Source organism: Haplochromis burtoni, unplaced genomic scaffold, assembly GCF_018398535.1.
Source record: "Haplochromis burtoni strain Fernald_Lab_line unplaced genomic scaffold, NCSU_Asbu1 Contig_572, whole genome shotgun sequence".
NCBI classification, from domain to species: Eukaryota; Metazoa; Chordata; class Actinopteri; order Cichliformes; family Cichlidae; genus Haplochromis; species Haplochromis burtoni.
This window is the reverse complement of record NW_024582933.1, coordinates 1-19,916: the sequence shown is the minus strand read 5'-3', so window position 1 is coordinate 19,916 and position 19,916 is coordinate 1. Positions and strand designations below refer to the sequence as shown.

General features: G+C 39.8%; 2 protein-coding genes across 4 annotated transcripts in view; both read right to left on the bottom strand.

Annotated features, from left to right (window-relative positions):
* LOC102309822 (phosphatidylinositol 4-phosphate 5-kinase type-1 gamma) overlaps window positions 1–15,333 on the bottom strand; it is a 52,946-nt gene extending 37,613 nt beyond the window's left edge. For all 3 annotated transcript variants that reach the window (XM_005948110.3, XM_005948111.3, XM_005948112.3), the window contains exon 1: window positions 13,997–15,333. In XM_005948110.3, coding sequence (XP_005948172.1) covers window positions 13,997–14,129 — 133 coding nt within the window. In that variant the 5' untranslated portion in view covers window positions 14,130–15,333. The remainder of the gene's footprint in view (window positions 1–13,996) is intronic.
* A 139-nt stretch (window positions 15,334–15,472) lies between these two features.
* gpx4a (glutathione peroxidase 4a) lies at window positions 15,473–18,587 on the bottom strand. Its single transcript, XM_042214470.1, has 7 exons — window positions 18,124–18,587; window positions 17,840–17,934; window positions 17,598–17,742; window positions 16,883–17,034; window positions 16,620–16,644; window positions 16,365–16,424; window positions 15,473–16,174 (listed from the first exon to the last, which is right to left on the bottom strand). Exons 1-7 carry the CDS (start codon window positions 18,172–18,174, stop codon window positions 16,142–16,144), a joined length of 561 nt encoding a protein of 186 aa, XP_042070404.1. The 5' UTR covers window positions 18,175–18,587; the 3' UTR covers window positions 15,473–16,141.
* Between the last annotated feature and the right edge of the window lie 1,329 nt (window positions 18,588–19,916).

Below are 19,916 nucleotides of genomic sequence, written 5' to 3'. Positions count from 1 at the left end.
CATCACTGCAGCCGCTGCACCAATCCGTCTGTCGATCTCCCGCTCCCCTCTCGTATCACCAGCAGGCCGGTCCATTTTTCAGAAATTTTACTGAAGTAATTAAAAATGGTACTCTGTAGTTTGTATGGCCCCCATGTGTTTGTATGCATCCCTTATAATATCAGGGCATGAATGGGGTCCTGGGGGATCTCCCAGAACACGGCATTAGTGGTGGACCTACCAATTGTGGTATTCTATGGAAACTGCCAATCAGGCTACATGGTGAACACAGGGCCCAATCGAGGACATTTTGCTCTCAGGCCACCCTCATGATGTCTGTTTCTGATTGTTTGGCCAGAGGTATTCACACCAGGGCCCTGCTGGAGGTCCCCTTCTCCTTTCACAAAGAAGCAGATACTCTCCCTGCTGATGGGTTGAAAATCCTCAGAACTACTTTATGTAGTAGATTCTTCTTTAGTGAATCTAAACAACAAAATGACTCACAAAGACGAAACAACTCGCGTGTTTGCGTAATTCTTCACATCACACACACTGTAGACAGCCTTGTATCTTACTGACGGCAATGTCTGGCCCAGGATCAATATTGGTTCTCCCTGAGGATGAGCTAAGTAAGCGGCTTCTCTGAGATGATTGGTTATTATCTTGGCAGAGACTCACTGATGGTGGTCCAGCAATTGATTGGGTGTTAATTTTTCATGCCACAACAAAGCAGCTTTTGATAGTCGTGTCAAAGTGCGCCTGACCCACAGAAAGCAGAAATCCATCATTCTGTCAGTATTTAAATGCAGAAAAAAATTCAACACAGCAGCTTAGTCTGTACTCAGCAGCATAAAGTAGAGCCAATGAACAACGCTGGATGATATAATGTAATATTATCTCTAATGGTGGCGAGGTCCTGAATGGTGCAGATGTTAAGAAAGACAGAATACCCTCAGGTTCTCCTTGTTTTTTGTTAAGAAGATGGTTAAAATAAGCTTCACTCTACAAAAAAAAAAAACAATACTGCAACTGCGACTTCTCTTTAGACTGAGACAGGGAAAACTGATCCGAAATCTTTGTTATCAAGCCTTTCTAACCTTGAGCCCTTGAGCTCAGTATCCATCAGGCTGTGTACTTTTCCATGACCACACCAGCCAGCTCGTGTAGTCCTCGCTCCTCCATCTGGTTTTGGTCCAGAATGAAGCGCAGGAAACAGTAATAACAACTTAGTGATAGTTTACTGATGTACATTAGTGCTATGTGGCGTTTGATGATTTTTTAAATGACGCTCTTTACTTAGCAGATACATGTGATGATCTCCTGATTTCTGAGCACCATTTTCATCTTACCACAGGACATCATCAGTGGTCATGTGGAGTTCACGCAATCACGGGTCAGGGCTGTTCTGGCAGCATGAAGGGAACCTATGCAAAATTCGGCAGGTGGTTTAAATGTAGTGGCTTTATTAAATATAATACTAAAACTAAAAGGAGGACGAACAGCAGGCATGATCCTATCTGAAAAACAGGATCTCTGGAGTCAATTAACTTGTTTTGAATAGACCCATTCATTTGTAATCATATTTGTATTTACTCTCCACATTAGCACCCACATTTCCAGCCCTAATGTGACTCAGATCAAAGAAACCAGTGCTAGTGGCAGAGACAGTGATTAAAAGCATTGACAAGCTGGTTTCTGTCACAGCACTCCAGCGTGCTTATCTATCTAAGACAAGCCTGGTAACATACATTGTCAATATTTCCTTTCAGTTGCCTTTTCTTTATTAATCAGCTACTTTTTATGGTGTTATTTATAATTAGGGAGTCATCAACTTCCTAATGCTAAGCTACGCAAAGAGGCTTTAAATGTTCTTTGCAATTATGGCACCCTGGCAGAATAATAGCCTTACAGCTTATCCTCACTGCTTCTGCATGTAAACACACACAGAGAGAGGCTGGCATAGGGAGACAAATACACCCTGCTTACAAACTTCAGAAGGAAATACGGTTTAAACAATCTCTAAACATTAGGGGTGCAACGATACTCGTATTGATATTGAACCGTTCGATACAGTGCTTTCAGTTCGGTACGCATATGCATCGAACAATACAAAATTTTTTATTTATTTGATCAACTTTTCTTCTGACGATGCTGTCGGTGTTGAGCGCTCAGTGGATCTGCGCTTGACAGTGCAGCCTAGGCGGAGTAGTCGAGCGCAGATCCACTGAGCGCAGTGCAAGCTAGCAAGACAGAAGCTAAGCTCGTTGCAACATGGCAAATTGAACCTCCCCCACCCTCATTCAGATCTGGCCTTTGGAACTAATTTGGTCTTCATGTGAAGTATGACCCTGAAGGTAAGCGCGTCATGGACAAAAGTAAAACAGTATGTCGGATGTGCTACGCAATGCTCAATTACATGGGTGGGAACTACTGCGTTAGCGCAGTTAGCTCATTAAAGTGTTGAGCGGTAACTCGTTAACGGAGATTTGCCGCGTTATGGAGTTAACGTCATTTTAACGAGATTAACGCTGACAGCACTAGTGGGAACACAACGAATATGACTGCACATTTGCACCGACATCATCCTAGTGCAAAGACAAGTGGAAGCAGACAAAAACAACAAGCACGCATGCTAGAAACTTTACCCGAGTCATTTAGACAGCCCTTAGCACATGATTCTCCTTATGGGGACATGCTGGGGATATGCTGCTGAGAGTATAGCCCAGAAGAAGCGTATAGTATAGCTTTTATTTTGGAAAGCGCCATTTCTCTGTAATAAACTCTCTTTTCCAAAGATGAGTGATTTCTCGATCAGATAGATTTATTATTTTATCAGTTTGTTGTTTCTGCAACATTACATTTAAAAACTGTACTTTTGAGTTAAAATATATATTTATAACTTTAATAAATGACAAATTAAAACAGCATGAACATTTTTTGTATTGAAAAAATGTCGAACCGTGACACCAAAGTATCGAACCGAACCGTGAATTTTGTGTATCGTTGCACCCCTACTAAACATGTTACCGTGATTTAACATAGAACTATGATGCCAGCACACATCCACAATGTTCTCTTTGCAAAGTATTTTCCCTCAGGATTCCTTAGATTTACTGAACAATGGGGAGCACACACAAGGGGAAAGTCTCTATGTCCTCTGTTGTCAGCACACATCATCCACTTTGTGAAATACAGTGAGAACACGAAAGGAGAGGACAGCTTTTTACTATGCCAAGTCATCCATTATGATCAATAGCAAGCAAGTAGGCTTAATGAAACGCTTCCTGCCCGCAGCTGGCTCAAAAACAGATCCTTTGAGGCACATAGCCTGGAGCTGGATGATGAGCAATAGACAGATAAATACACACAGATATAAAAACTAAATATTTACTTATGGAACCTTTATGAGAAAGTTCTCCAAACTCCTGGCAAAAATAGCTTAGGCAGCTAATGGATTAATTAAGTAGTTATTGAACAGGAAAATCACAGACTTTTATCGTTGATTATTTAAAATGTGGCAGTTATTTGCACTATCAGGAAAATTGAGGTTCTGGTTCAAATGTTTGTTTGTTTGTTTTTACACTTCACACAGCATCCCAACCCTTTTGGAAATGAAATATTTGCTGCTCCGGACTTTTCTTTACTGTTGCAGCGTGATCATTTCGTACAGACACGACTGACCGCAGCAAGTCGGAGGTATTGTTGGTGTTGCAGACAGACAACATCCCAAAGAAAAAGCCAGCCAAGTCATGGTCATGATTACTTCACTATCCCTAATCCCAATACCATTCTCCCCAGGCCGTAAGGCTAACTGTCAGGATTATCAGGATAAGATGGTACTAATGCAGGGACAGGTGGGAGCAGGAACCCGTCTGTCTGTTTTTCTGGGTTACTGGATCCTTTTGTCGGGCCAACTGTTAAAACTGATGCTCAATGATTACTGTAAGATTGACTTTACATTAGATAAATGATTACATATGTCTCAGATATCATCAGAGATGCACTCTTCACTACAAAACCTGTCTGCCATCATTTGCGTCCATACCGATGTCTTTTATGTTCAAAACAAGAGTGAAAAGTGGCTGAAATGACGGCTGGGCAGTTATATCAGCTAATGACTCCATTCTAAATTTCACCAGTTGCATCTTAATTTCAAACTGTAGACTGGAGTAATGGAACAGGTGGGCATGAAAGTGTAATTTTTTCCTCAGAGAAGCGTGAAAGCTCAGTGGACTTTGAAATGGAAATCAGAGGTGAGGGGATGCAGGGAGAGCTGCTTTTATTAAAGCTGGGCCAAGTCTAGTGATAGCGGGCAGGTTTTAAACACATCCCAAGGACACACACTTCATACAGCATGAAAAGTCAATTAAACAACAGCTCCTGACAGTCAGCTATTCAGACGCCTACCTGTGTGTCTGTGGGAATGTGACACCCGCTCACAGTGCACAAGCCAATATGCAGACCGAGTCAATGCAAACACAAATGAGAAGTTTTAATAACTACTATTTCAATGTGGAGAGGATCAGTTACCATGCATTTCTGTATGCCTGCAAGTGAGAATGGTTTAACTGTTTTAATATCATTGGATTTACACGTCGAGAGTGGCCATGTCCTACGCTCCCACAGGGAGGTCTCGCTTTCCTGCAAAAACAGACAGGGTTGAGTTGCAGAACTCTGTTCTTGGGCAAAGCTAAAAACAGCTAAGTCCTGCTGGCAAAATGACACACTCAAGTGCTCAAACTCTTATGTAATTTCAGTCTGTTTTTCATTACTGAGCTGCCAGATCAGAACTGAGCTTAGTGATCCTTGCTGATCCTCAAAATGCAATGAAAGCTGTCAGCCAAGAGAAAGAAGTCCTTTTATGGACTCGAGAGGAGAGGAGAGGAGAGGAAAGATAGTCGGAATAAACACGGAGGTGATCAGTCTGACTACTGTGTGCTGCTGTGTTGTTGCTGAGAGCAGCATCTTTGCAGGCAGCGGTGACTCAGTAGAAGGTAATCTCCTCTAACAGAGCTGCACAACAATGTCTCAGTCGGTATTGTCACACATGCAATAAATAATCTACAGAGACCTGTTATTTTATGCCTCATCTTGGTTAGGTGCAGAGACGAAAAGAAAAACAGCCCTCAGATCAAACTATTGCTGTATTTAGTAATGTGACACCGTGAGTCTTACAATACAAAAAGATGTGGGGAAGCTGTTTTTCCTGCACAGCTACTAGTCACATATTTGTATTAGATTATGTTACGATTAAGGAACTGTTGAGCAAATTTCTCACAAGACAGCAAAAAAAAAAAAAAAAAAAAAAAGACATTTTGCCTATAATCCCATTTCTGCATATTTCCCATGTACTTCAGTCTTTCATCTATATGCTCTGGTGCATTGCAAGATATCCTTACTGGCAATCTTGCACCACACACACACACACTACCCCTACAAATGGCCACCTACATGAAAAAACAGAGTGCAGAGGGCATAGCAGCACTGGTATGTGTTTCAGCGTCATATATACACTTGTCATGTGCTATCATTTACCATTTTATCAACACCAAGTCATGTTTTTAGCCCTGCACCACGTGTGGTTTTAAAGCCTTTTTTGCCACTATTGGACATGCAGATGAATGCTTATAAAGTACTCACAAGCTACAGCGTTTATAATTTACAATGTGGTAGACAACACATTCCTTAGCTACCAATGTAGCACAAAACAGTACAGATAATGAGTCTTTTTCTCAGGGTTACCCACAGAACGTCAAAACATGGAAAAAAGAGAAAAACACCTGTGGAGAAAATCTGCAGGAGTGAAGAATGTTTTGTTATGGCTGCATTTGATTAATGCAGTTTGCAATAATAATAATAATACTAATACTAATACTACTAATACTACTACTACTAATAATAATAATAATTACTGGGTCTGATTTAATATCTGTGCAAATACACAATATTGCATCATCTTTGCACTGAGGTAAATAAACAGAAAGTCACTTTACACCTTACTTGTTGTTTGTGTGCTGTATATTTTTCTTTTTAATGCTTTTTCTATAGTTGTTTTGTTTGTACAATTTGTATGTCTTTTTTTTTTTTAAAAAGCTGCTTTCATCCCTTGCTGTTGGTCGATAGAGTCACCAAGCAAAATTTCAGATATTAAGTTATAATATCTGCCTGGTTCTTTCATAATTTTGAAACTTTGTCATAGTGCTTTTGGGTTCTCTTTATATGTGTAAAACTAATAGCTGTTGTCTAACAGGATATGTCAGATAAACAGTTTACTGGGGTTATCTTAGGCCAGGCTGCCCATTAGACTTAACAGATTAATGGAAATCCTGTTGATTTATGGCTAAACCTATACTCAGATCAACAATCTCATAATTCAATTCAATTCAGTTTTATTTATACAATGCCAAAACACAACAACAGTTGCCTCAAGGTGCTTTAGATTGTAAGGTAGAACCTACAATAAATACAGAGAAAAACCCAACAATCATATGAACCCCTATGAACAAGCACTTTGGCAACAGTGGGAAGGAAAAACTCCCCTTTAACAGGAAGAAACCTCTGGCAGAACAAAAAAACAAAACAAAATAAAGGCTTCTTCTTTTGTCTGCTCTGTTATTGGAAAGGGGTCACCACAGTCGATGAATTTGAGTATTTGACGCTCGCTTAAAAAATAAATATGAAAAACAGAAAGTGTAAACTCTATAGAAAATTAGCATTAGGGCTGTTCGATATAACGATATATATCGGATGACGATATAAAAACGTCTATCGTTTCATTTTACGCTATCCTTTGTTTCGTGGTGTCGCAAAATAAACTGTTTACGGCAATATTTTTTCATCGTTTTGATGGTCACTGTAGTGGCTATATTAATTTCTTAAAGTTCTCTCTTTCTCTTATTTTTAATATAACCACACTACAGACGGACAAGCGCCTGTTTTTATTAGCAACAACCACGGTAACGGCATCGCGTGTCCGTTTGTTTATGTTCCACATAAACCTTTCACAATAAAGTTTAAGATCCTGTTGAGACTTTTCAAAATAAACTGAATCACGTGAAAGAACAGATTATTTACGGATGAGAATTTAAAAAGAGCCGCCAGGTGCTAAAAAATAAACCTTAGACTCAAACGTTAGAACAGGCTTTTCCCCGCAGCACGCCGTGTAATAAATACTCACAAAGAAAACAGCGGCCTTTACAACTTATGTCTAAAAATGTATAGTTTCATGCATCGGTTAAAACACTCGACTCCAGCAACATGACGCGCAGCTGGAAACACTTCCCGCAAGACGAGCTGCCCGAGATTCACAGAATTTACAGAAAATGTTACATTTTTGTGATTTATATCGTTATCGGACGATAGAATTCTTATATCGGGATATGAGATTTTGGTCATATCGCACAGCCCTAATTAGCAAAACAAAGTTAAATTAAATATTCCAAAGTTAAAGCAATATTATGGACGATAGGGATGTTCCAAGTAATTTCACACAGATTGTTACACCAGACCAAACCACCCAAGGATTTGTGTCTCCTCAGAATCTTAAACCAGGCATCTTTTACATGTTAACCACTAAACAATGGAGCCTCTATAAACATGAAATCTACTGAAGCCTGGAAATACTGGCCGTCGTCCCAAGAGGTCAAGTCAATATACAAACTGTTGTGTTCCTACATTGTTCCACCACAAACTCGCTTCACCTTTTTCAACATAGCAGAACAAATCTAAACAAAACTTTCTGAGAGAGAACAGTTTCTGCACAAGATGTGTTGCAAAATCCCAGCAAATCAAACAATCACATTTTCTCTTATTTACTTGCACAATGCTCCTTAAATGAACTAGGAAAAGTTAAGTGACAGTGACCATATGCTGACAAGTGAGCTGTTTCCAAATCAGTATCTTCCTAATAAATATGTACATGATTAAAATAGGTAAAGAAGTCATCAGAAACCAGGATAGAAAAGCATAGCAAGTCTTTTGCCCAGAGAGACTAATCTGACCAATCGGAGAAGTAACTCAAGAGTGCTAAGAAACGATCTGTACTGTGGCTGATAGAGCCTGGAAAAAGCAGCCTTGGTTATTTTATCTCTTCTCTCGGGGCCTAAAGCAAATTCACCATCACACGAGCTGGGAGTAATGCTTATACCAGGGTCAGACTGAACTTGCCAACTAGGCCCACACTGTTTAATGAATGAATATATTTTCTCACGGCTCAGGCCCTATTAAACTTGAATAAACCCTGCAGCATCTTGGTCTTCCACTTTGTCAGGCTCAGGCACTTTCAGCAGACTCAGATAGCGAATAACTGAAAGATTTAGCAGAATTTTTAAAATTCAGAATAGAATATTTCTTCTACTTTGTGTGGTGTATGTATTTTCTTCAATTTTTATATTCCTGTCCTGTCTTCTCTGCTGCTGTTCGCAATGTGGATTTCCCCACTGAGACTAATGCTATCATGGTGCAGGGTTTTCACCCAGCGTTTTGGGTTTTGTTATGGATTTATGATTGTTTCCTTTGCTGTAAGAGATGATTTGAATTTTAGGTTTGTACAGTACAATCCTGAGTTTAGTTCTTTTTTGTGTCTCTGAGTTTCTTTATTTCTGGTTCATGGATTCTTGTTTGTTGTTGTAAGGTTCCTTTTGTGTCTTTGCCTCATCCCCGTGTCTCCTGTGAGAGTCATTCTTGTCCTCTGTATTGTGTTTATTTATCTTGTTTCCCCAGTCTCTGTTTATCCCTCCTCTGTCTTTGTCTCTCCTTCTTCATGAGCTCTGTCTTGTCTACTCCCATCTCAGTGTGTTTCCTGTTTTATTTTGATAGTCCCTGTCTCATGTACTTTGCATCAGTTTTGCTTCCCCTGTCTTGTCAGTTAGAGCAGCGGTCCCCAACCCCCGGGCCTCGGACCGGTACCGGTCCGTGAGTCGTTTGGCACCGGGCCGCGAGAGTTGAGGCTCAGGTGTGAAATGTATGGTTTTCAGGGTTTTTATTGGTTTTCAGCGTTATTTTGTTATCGTTTTTATCGTTAACTCTCTTATATTTAAATGTTCATTTGCTATTTCATCTAGGGTTTGAGAGTAACAAAATTTCTATTCTCTGTATGTCCTGTACATGTGGCAGAATTGACAAATAAAGTTGACTTTGACTTAACTCGGTGTCCCTGGGTCTTTTCACGTGTGTTATGAATAAATCTTCTTTTTTTCGGTACCGGTACTAGTTTTATTTTGTAGTATTCATCCGCGACACCTTAAAGGCCGGTCCGTGAAAATATTGTCGGGGATAAACCGGTCCGTGGCGCCAAAAAGGTTGGGTTAGAGCTGAGTTAGAGCATGCCCAGGAGTGTTTCCCAGGTGTGCCCTCTCATTATCCTCACCCCTCTTCTTCGTGCTCCATGTTTTGCTCTCTACTACCAGGTTCAAGCCCTACCAGGCCGAGAGTTTAGTGTTTTGTATTTTAGTTTGTAGTTCTCAGCAATAAAGCTGCTCAAGTTTTGTCTCCTGCACTTGGGTCCTCATCCTGCCTGCCACACAGCCAGACCTTGACCAATGAAGGCTATCTTATCTTATAAGAAGTTACAACTGTTAACATTTGCATTTGCTTTAATTATACAGATGGAAGTGGCTTCTGGCTTAACAAGTCAACATTGCTATATTCCCCTTTCTTTCTTTTCATCAATTGCTAAAAGAAGGTCCAATTGCAGAAAAATATGCCCTAAAAATAAATTATATTTAGATTTATTAAAATGATTGCAGACTAATTCTATTTTTTGACAAACTGGTTAATAAACTGGTCAGTTCGTACTACTCTCAGACAGGTTTACTCTGATATTTGAGAGTTTTTGGTGGAAAAAAGGAAATTGAATGCTTAAATGGATATAGATTAAATTCAATTCAACTTTATTTATATAGTGCCAAATCACAACAACAGTTACCTCAAGGTGCTGTATACTGTAGGGTAAAGACCCTACAATAAAGCAGATGAATAACAGCCTCAAAGAAATCAAATAGTACTGATTAATAATCCTAATCACTTCTTCAAAACGCTTATCAGGGACTTAGGTAGACATTTACTGGGTGAGCTGTAGTACAAACTGTACAGGTCATGCTGCCAATCTGGAGAAATATAACCCTGAGAAGACACCATCCAATGCTGTTTGGTTTTTTTGGCTGAAAATAAATGCTACTAATTCGATGTGGGTGGTTTGCATTAGTTTGACAGTGTTCCTGTCTCACTGCATTCATGCTCCAGGTGCTGCTTATGAAATAATAATAGCCTGCATTATGGGCTCAGTAACTCGCTTAATTGAAAACAGTAGGTCTTCGCCTTATTTCCCCACTGAGTGAAGCCATTACAGTATGACACTGCAGCCATGTAAGAGTGAAAGCGAGTCGGAGCCTCCACCGGCGGCTTTCACACCTGCAAAGTCACCACAACAGACAAAAAAAATAAAAAATGCCCACCCTGCCCTTATTGTCAACTGCCCAGCGGGTACCCCTAGGAGAGCGAAAAACCCTGACAAGGCGCAAGGACAGACAGCAGCAAACACAATACTCCAGCCTTGCTGTGGTGCCAGCTCAAAATATCTACTATAGCACACATCCTCCACACGCACGCAAAATCGGAGATGTAACTGGACTGCGTCATCATCTGCGTAAAATAATGACATCAAAAAACCTGGCAGAGGGTCAAAAACCCTACACAGGCTCCTCGAATGAGCTACAGGGATACAAACTGATCCTTTCCTGCATAGCTTCAGAAGGATAAAGAAGAAGGGGGAAAGAGAGAGACCTTGCCATAGGAATAAGAGGGGAAGCAGATGGATGGTAAATTCCACAGGAGGTAACCCACCCTTTGTGCTACCGTCAGCAGTTCTGACAGGCCGTGCCTGAAGCGAACAGAGAAAAACAGACAAGGGCGAGGACTGATGGATAGTGGCAAATGAGTGGCTGAGCTGAGGTGAGGGAATCACAGAGGAGGTAGATGAGCTGTGGCTCACTCTGGAGAAGCGAGGAAGGAGAGGAGACTGTCTCTGAGGATGAAGCCGAGTGCGAGGAGAAGATAAGTGAGACGAATGCTGCCATTGTGCTGAAAGTCGACTACGGGGACAAATTACAACGGCCAGAAGACGTGATGCTTTAAATGGGAATAAATGGTCAGACAGCTATTTAACAGCCAGCTGTGACTCCCACACAACGCTGTATTCACACATTGCAGAGCAACCCGCAATTACGCATTTGCAGGATCTGACGTAAACCGAGAGAGCTCACGTTGATCAGCATCCAACACCATAAAGAGCCAATCAGAATCAAGCTGAACCTTTACAGCTGACATTTCAATTAATCATTATTTATGCGAACTGAATCGTTTCTGCTGTGAATATCCAATAAAAAAACCTAACACCCTGCTGTGAGGGTCATATGAAATTGTTATTGCACATGACTCGTCTTTAATGGACTTTTGCTTTTAGACCCACTCACTTGTCAGATGTTGCAAGGAAGTCAAAGTACGATCAGCACCTACCCTTCCCTGTTGCGGGGCTTTAGCCAGCTACGCTTTGTATCAGTGCACACATTACATTTTAGGTTGCAAGACAGCAAGAAATGGATTAACATTATACACGATGCTATAAAAACAAGAGAACCGAGGGGGAAATAATCGCATTTTTACACGCGAGGCTCCACGACTCTGAGGGATGACCAATAACACTGAGTGAGCGTGCAGTAGTGGTCTATTTGTTTGCTTTGCTGCTGCACTTAATAATTTTAGAACCATTTATCAAATGACAGATTAGGTGTGCTTACTGAACCACTGCACAGAATTTAGGTGTTCTGGGAAATGTGGGATTTCCTTTTATTTAATTCGTGCTCAAAGCAGAAAAACCACTTTTCCTGTGTTTCTGTCCTACCTTTCTCCAGCATCCTTCTCTTTTACACCAACCCTTTGCATGTCCTTCTTCACCATGGCCAAGCTCGAGCTGCCTCTCTGACATACTCATTTCTAATCCTGTCCATTCTGGTCTTCATCTCTGCCACTTCTAGCTCGGCCTCCTGTCTTTTTCTCAGCGCCACCGTCTCCAAACCATACATCACAACAGATCTCGCTACCATCTTGTAAACCTTCCCTTTCACTCTTGCTGCTTTTCTGTCACAAATCATCCATGACACTCGTCTCCATCCACTCCACCCCGCCTGCACGCTCTTACTCACGGATGGTGATATTCCTATGCAAGCAAACAAAAGCAGCAACACGGAGAACGAAAAGGAGTGAGATCAAGTCTATACGCCCGACAGTATGTCAGCAATAATATCGTTTTCCTGGTTATTTAAAGGTCAAGAAGTTCCTCGCAAGAAAGCATAGACAGGTGAATGCCAAACTGTCAACTATGAAATATTCAGCAGGGCAGAGCTCTGTTAAATATCTCCTAAACACTATTAACGCACACAAGGCCTTTGTAAACCTTATGCTTTCCAATGCATGCGAGTAGCCAGTAACTGAGCAGAACAGAGTAAATGAAACACACACCATCTGCAGTCGGGGGCACCTGGATTCCATTTTCCTCCTCTGATAAATTTAAGCTCGACTACTAACCCTCAGCAGACAGTCTCTTTGATTCACAAGCCTCTGTGGAGGTGCTGAACTCTTGTCAAAGTCAGAACCTTTCTCATCAGTGAGAAGAAAACCCCCCAGAACTGTGATGTACAGTGTGCAAGACCAGTGTAACAAATCCCCTAAAAGTCAACCACAAATGGTGTAAAGAAAGTAGCAACTGCTTTAATACATCCGTTCTGAAAAGGGTCCTTACACCACCAAACCTTTCGCACAGCTGTGGGGGTATTGTAGTGATCAACTGTAGGGGGGCTGTTGGTGTGATTTTCACTGCAGCTAGAGTGCACACAGGAAAATTCCACCATGACACCACTACGGCACAAGTGTGCAACAGTAAAGCTGGGGCTGAGAAACCTGGCTGTAGTGAGGTGACTCTGGAAATTGTTCTTTACATCACAAAGATAATATATTTCTTTCTGAATATAATACTGTGCTATATAAGGCAGGGCGCTGACATTTTAGCATAGACAAGGTTGTTGATAAGAGCATGTATAACTGGATATTGTATTTGCAGAATGCAACATTTTCCAAATTTCTGGATGGTTTGAAGGTCACGTGTCTTTAGATTTCTATGCTCAAATGTCTGACCCCAGAAAAGTGTTATTATTGATACACATAGGCTTAAATTCTATCAGCTGATATATACATAGTTCCCTGGACATTTTAAATCTAATAATAATTAAATATTAATTATATCTATAAACTTACTGCCAATGGGCCTTTTTTTGAGGTGTCATTGCAGGACCACCACGGGTGTAAACGGCCAAATCAGTGGTGGTCTGATTGCATTTAGTTGCTTCATACTATTCATGCATTATCGGGACTTCCTCAGACACTGGTGCACTATTGCAAGGCTTTTACACCCTTTAACTGGTGTCTAGCCTGTTAGTCAACTGTAGTGGCTCCAGTTTGCTCAACCTTCCTTCTCCTTAATAAATTACTGGTTCCAGTAAGTGCCAAGATGGTGACAAATAAGCAAATTAATGTTTAGGTGCTCAAAGCTGGCCATGTGAATACATTCATATTTTTTTAAAAGAGCAATAAATAAAAATCAATAAATGAAATGAAGAAGTAATGAGAAACCTTGACTTCACACCTGTCTGCTTTTATGAACCAAAAATATTAACAACTTTATCATCAGCCATGCAACACTTGTATTTGTCCGTGTGCTGGCTGCTCATAGTTGCACTTGTATAAATGTACCCTACACAGTTTGCAGTAACGCATGCAGTATGTACAGCACTTAACTTCACCTGAGCCCCATCCATTCAGCTTAGTTAGCCACTAGCCTAGCTTATTAATTCCTTGCTAGCAGAGATGAGTCGGGACTTTCTGGTTACGGTAGCAGCAGTAAAGCCGCGAGGGAAAATGGATGGAGGGACGATGAGAATGGCTTATGAGATATGTGGCAAAATACCCATGTCTGCGGCGTCCATCCCGTAGCTAACTCCCACAACCGTGTCCCCATCATCGGATGCTGCGGCCCCGGACAGCGGGCTCCCTTCCCTGGCCTCCGACAGCCCGACCGCTCCCTCGGCTGCTGCTTCCATTCAGCCTCCCGGAGGAAAAAACAGGCAAGCCCCTCCGAATGAAAGACCCACAGCGACGGCGCGATCCCGGTGGAGGGAAAGAGGATCGGGTCGTTTGATGTGTAACAGTAATCAAACGGAGGAATATGCGACAGCTATCCGCGACGGTCCCTTCATCTGTGCAGTGTTTCCTCACGACAGCAGCACACAGTCTACTTCTTCCAGCTCCTCTGCACTGCACTTGCTGCTGCTGCTGAGCCGCTGCCGCCTGGTTTTGTACTGATGGGCCCTGCGACTCCCTCTGCAGGACTCTGAGTGAACTGCAAGAAGGAGATTTGACTGAGCAGTTGCATAACATTTCAGGGATCTTGTTTTTTTTGTTTTTTTTTTGATGGGGCTCAGTATGTTTCTGTTATACGTTTAACTTATTTAATTTACTTATCCAGATGACATACTTTGTGGACGTATGGAAACATCCAGGAGTTTTAAATCTTAGAGAGTCAGATAATGCCTGAGAAATGGAGAACAAATGTACTGGTGCAGATTTTCAAGAACAGGGTTGATTTGTACAGTTTTAGTAATTACACAGGGATAAAGATAATGAGCCATACCATGAAGATTTGTGAAAGCAATACAGATGTGAGATTTGCTTTGAGAGTGTTGATGGAGAGAAGGTCACAAGGTAATGTGTCTTTGTGGATCTAGGAGTGGTAGGAGTGACAAATGGGTACCTTTGCAAGGAGTAGAAGTAATAAATTTATAATGTATGAATTTATAAGATTAATAATGAACACATCAGAAGGATATATCAGGTTGAGCTGTAAGAGACAAAGTTGTAGAGGAAAGGCTGAGATGGTTTGGGCATGTGCAAAAGACGGATAATGGATATGTTGGATGAAGCATGTTTAATATGAAGCTGCTATGAAAGAGGAAAAGAGGAAGACCACAGAAAAAAATCATTGGATGAAGTGAAGGAGGAAGGTGCTAGGAATAGGGTGAGAAGCAGATTATCTGCTGCAGTGAGTAGAAGACGATACTTAATAATAAAGAGTCTCAGAGAAGCTTAGAAATAAATAAGTTAACAGTCTTTTAAATAAAATCTGGGTGACATTTTTTAGGTTTTTGCAAGGATGAACTTACTGTGTCAAGATGTAAGATTTTCACTTATTATTACACAGAATTAGATCACAATGATATTATCAGGTTATATAGAAATAATTTTAAAAAATATCAGAAAAACACAGAGAAAGAAAAATAGTAATGATATTTTTTGTGTGGTGTAATAATGTTCCTGTTTCCCCTGCTCCCCTACAAATAGCGCCAACATCGATATAAGGAATTAATGATCCAGGCTACTGCCAAGATTCAATTTTTTCCGAGTTCTTTATTTGTTCTATATGTCATCATTGTTATTTTTAGGACAGCCTATAGGGTAAACTGCTCTGTCCACACTTTCTGAACAATACTGTGTTGAACAATTTCAAGCTCTAGTGCTCACTTCTTAAAGACTTTCTGACTCAGAAATGAATACATTTTCAGCTGAAATCCTTTTTAATTGCTCCTGTTACACAAAAGAAAAGATCCTTGTGCACATGAATGATCAAGATGTATCTGTTCCTCAGTACCAACACCTCAAAACCCCATAAAAACCCCAACACTTTTGTTTTAATCACAGACAATAAAAGTTACACACAAAAATATAACAGGAACAAATCTTAGTATATTTTATGATGAAAACAATGCCCAACATTAAGGTGCTGAATGATGCTCTATTAATGGGTTCCCCGTCGTTCTCTCCATAGAACTCTATGAATATAAGCTCGGTCGCCTTCCCAGCAGGTTTGCACGCCATTTACATCAGGTCTGCCCTGCCTGCGATGCAGGTTGATGAACAGATCGTCACTGGTCTGGGATGGACTGAAACTATATCCACCGGTGCTTGGAGAGGCAGAGAAATGTGAGAAAAAAAGACTACTGGAAACACAAAATCAAGTGGATGTAAGTAAGCACGGTTTCAGGCATCTCTTAGAGGTTTAAAGGTATTTGGGAAGATCCTTTTCCACCACCTGGAAAGAAAGCGAGAGTTGCATGGACTTCAGTTGCATGTCTATACACAGGGGTGATAAAGTTACACGTACTACAAACATCTCTTGTTGTTACTGAAAGCACAGCAGAGCTCATCACGGGGTGAGCAGTAATCACACAGACACATGAGCAATGAACATCTGACAGAATAACCAAAGATTTTGTACGTACACTTGGATCATCCAAGGGTCCATATCTCTTCACCACCTGACCCTCTCTATTGATCAAAAACTAAACACAAAAGAAAATAAATGAATAATTATAACACTTTTTTTTTGCATATAAAAGCTTGTTCCATTAATTGTTCCATACTCTCTAAAATGATCCTTTATACTGTTTTTCAAATATTCAGTATTTTATATTTTACAATATTTTAGCCCCGTTGACATAAAAATGTTTTAAAAATAAACCGTAATAAAAACGTACCTTAGTGAAATTCCACTTGATGCTACTGCAGAAATAAACATAAAAATGTGTTAGAAAACCACTAATCACTCTCATTCAGTCAGCATTGGAATAAAAATGCTGTTAATCAATAATTAATTTAAATGATATGACTGATTATTGTTCAAATTCAGTTGTACACATTTTAAACAGATGACTGTACGCATTATGTCTGATCCAAACAAGCTTTTAAGATACTTTGTGAGCATATAACTGTGACCCAGATTCATTCATTCACAACTTACTTTCCAAACAAGCCCTTCCCGTTAGGCTGCTCCTTCAGCCACTTCCACAGAGGATGAGCGTTTTGCCCATTCACCTCGATCTTGCTGAACATATCAAACCGAGCCTGGAACGTGTCTGCAAACTGCCTGATTTGAGTTTCATTGCCCGGCTCCTAAAAGTAAATAGTATTAAAAGTATTAAAGTCTCTAACTGCTCTCAGTGGCCTGCATAGGACAAATTATATATAATGGCAACAAAATAGTCAACTTAAAACAGCAGCTTCTTGAATTTGACATAATCTTAAAACGTGGCCTAGTTTCTTTCAAAAACAAGCCATCTTTCAGACTAGTAGTGAGAAAAATGCCGAATTATCCATTGTGGTGTTTATGCAACTACAATTTATGCACATGATTACACACTTAATGAAATTATGAATGTTTTAGATATTAAAAAAACATTTCAGGAGATCTTATGCAAAAAATTATAAAGGTTTCACACTGGCTAAAATTTCACTTATACAGTTTTTTCTGTAAAACATTTAAAAAGCTATTGTCTATCTGTTAACAATACAACAAGACTTTCCACCATTTGTTTTTAGACCTGAAGTAACCTCTTGGGTGAGAGGTGAAACGTCTTTACAGATCTCCAGTTATCCATGACCTGGATAACTGATAACTTACACAAACAAATCTCATTAAATGTTGCAATAAAAAAAACAACTAATGTTTTACATACCTGGTTCCCAAACTGGTTGGAAGGGAAGGCAAGGATGCTTAAACCTCTCTCAGCGTACTTGGCGTGCAACTGAGTAAACTGAGAGTAGTTTACTGGGGTTTTACCTCATTTAGAGGCTACGTTGGTGATGATGACAACATTCCCCCTGAATACACACACACACACGTGCACACACATTTGTTTAGTGATAAGAGGTTTATAATTGTAATAGGAGGTTTTAACAAAATGACAGAGAAATTTACCTGTATTTTTCAAGGGAAACCACGTTGCCATCAATATCCGTTGCTGAAAAGTTATAAATGGATGTTGCCCTCTGCCATTCCTCTAATGGGGTAGACTGGGGAAAAAAACAATAAGTAGTTAGAACACCGTGTTATTTCCAAAACTCCACAGCCTATCAGATGTGAAGAATTAATTTTAAAAAGAAAATGTAATGAAAATAAACATAAATCTAAGGAGAGCAAAAGCAAAGGTTAGCCCTCAAACGCAAAAGTAATGTTTCAGTCCTAATCCCGTTGTTTCTTACCATAGCCGGCAGCAGGACAGAGAGGAGCACTGTGCACCCTATCAGGCGCATGGCTGCCCTACTTAGCTCCTCGGTCTCTAAAAGTATCACCGCTGAACTTCTGTCCCTGTACTGAGAAAACTCACGTTCTACAGTGCTTTTGTAAAGCAAAACCAGGTGATCATTAACTAAACTGATAGGCTGTGATTGTCCAGTACCTCCCTCTGTGCTGCTGATTCAGTAAAGCCTGATCACAAAAGCATGTGTGCTGCAGTCCACAGTTCACAACTTAGTCCGTGTAGAGCAAAGAGCAACGGTCAGAAGAAAAACCAAAGCTCATTATGCATTGTGTTTAGTATCTGAGTGAAAAACTGGTGATTTGCAGCAGATATAAACTTCTACATTACCCTAAAAAGGCTGGATTTCTCTCTTTCTATTGTAGTGAGGAAAAAACACTTTTTAAAATTTTGAATTCACATCAATCAGCTTTAAGATTATTACATTTTTTCACATTTTGAATGGAAGATGTGAAGACGAATCAGAGCCAGCTGCTTCAATCACTGCTGCTTTTTATCTCAGTATGCAAAGAGTACCAAAAATATACATTTTACAACAAAAAAAATAACAGTAACAGTGATTATCCCGATTGAATAACAGTTGCTGAGTTTTGCCTGTTTACGTGTGTAGCACAGGTTGCTTTGAGTCACTGTTACACAATCTCTTTATATTCTAGTGTGAAATTAGAAACCAAGTTTTATGGAGAATTATTTTGTGCATCAATAATCTCTCAATATTTTTTTAATATAATATAATTGCCAGTGCTGTTAATCCAAAGCAATTAAAGAACTAATGTGTCTATTTTGAAATAAAAGGGTTGAAAACAGTTATCTTGCCTGTTTTGTAAGGGTCCAATGGTCCATGAGCAATTACAAAACGGCTACACGAGCTAAGCATAGAAACCTTTGACAAAAACATTCAAAAGAAATGAGTTTGGCAAAAAAACTTATTTTCTTTGTTCTGATATTTTCACATTTGCATTAAGCTTAGACAAGATTATGGTTTAAATGCACCCATTCAACAATGCTAACTATGTCATTACATGAGAGCCTGCTTTTTCCCACCACAAAGTTTATAAGCAAACTTGAAACTTTATGCTGGGAAAAAAAACATTCTACCAAATAATCATAATCTCAGACAACAAGAGCAGAATTGTTACAAAACTGGCGATTATGTTTTGAGAGCTGGAGTGGAAGAGCTAAGCAGAACATTGCGCCACAAAATAAGAGATGAGGCAACATTTTGCTGTGATTTTCAGTAGTAAATATTATTTTGTCCAGGCAAGTGTGCAGGAAATTCAGATCTTGATCAAATTTAAACTACAGTGTTTCATTTAAGAAATAGTGCGTAGTCATAAAGTTTTAGTTTTGTCAGTTTGGACTGATGAGGCTTGGGTGCATATTTCTTTATTACAACTCGGGAGGTCTGCATGACCTCAGTAAACAAGTTTCATTAAGTGTTGAGCCTTGAATTGTAATTCCTCTTTTAGCTTTTCTAAATCTTGCCCTGATAAAGAGTAAAACACCAAAACTCTTGAAAACTAAATTGAAAGTAGCAAATCCAATGTGGAAGCTAACTCATAATTACACTGAAAATAATAGCAGTCAAATAAAATGTAATAATAATAATAATAAAAAGAAAATGAACTCTGTTCTTTCTCCACTTTTTCTCCACCACTAATATAAACTGATGCTGAAAGCAAACTTTTATTCTTTAATCATAAAACATCAGCTACAATAAAAAACATGGCCGGGTGT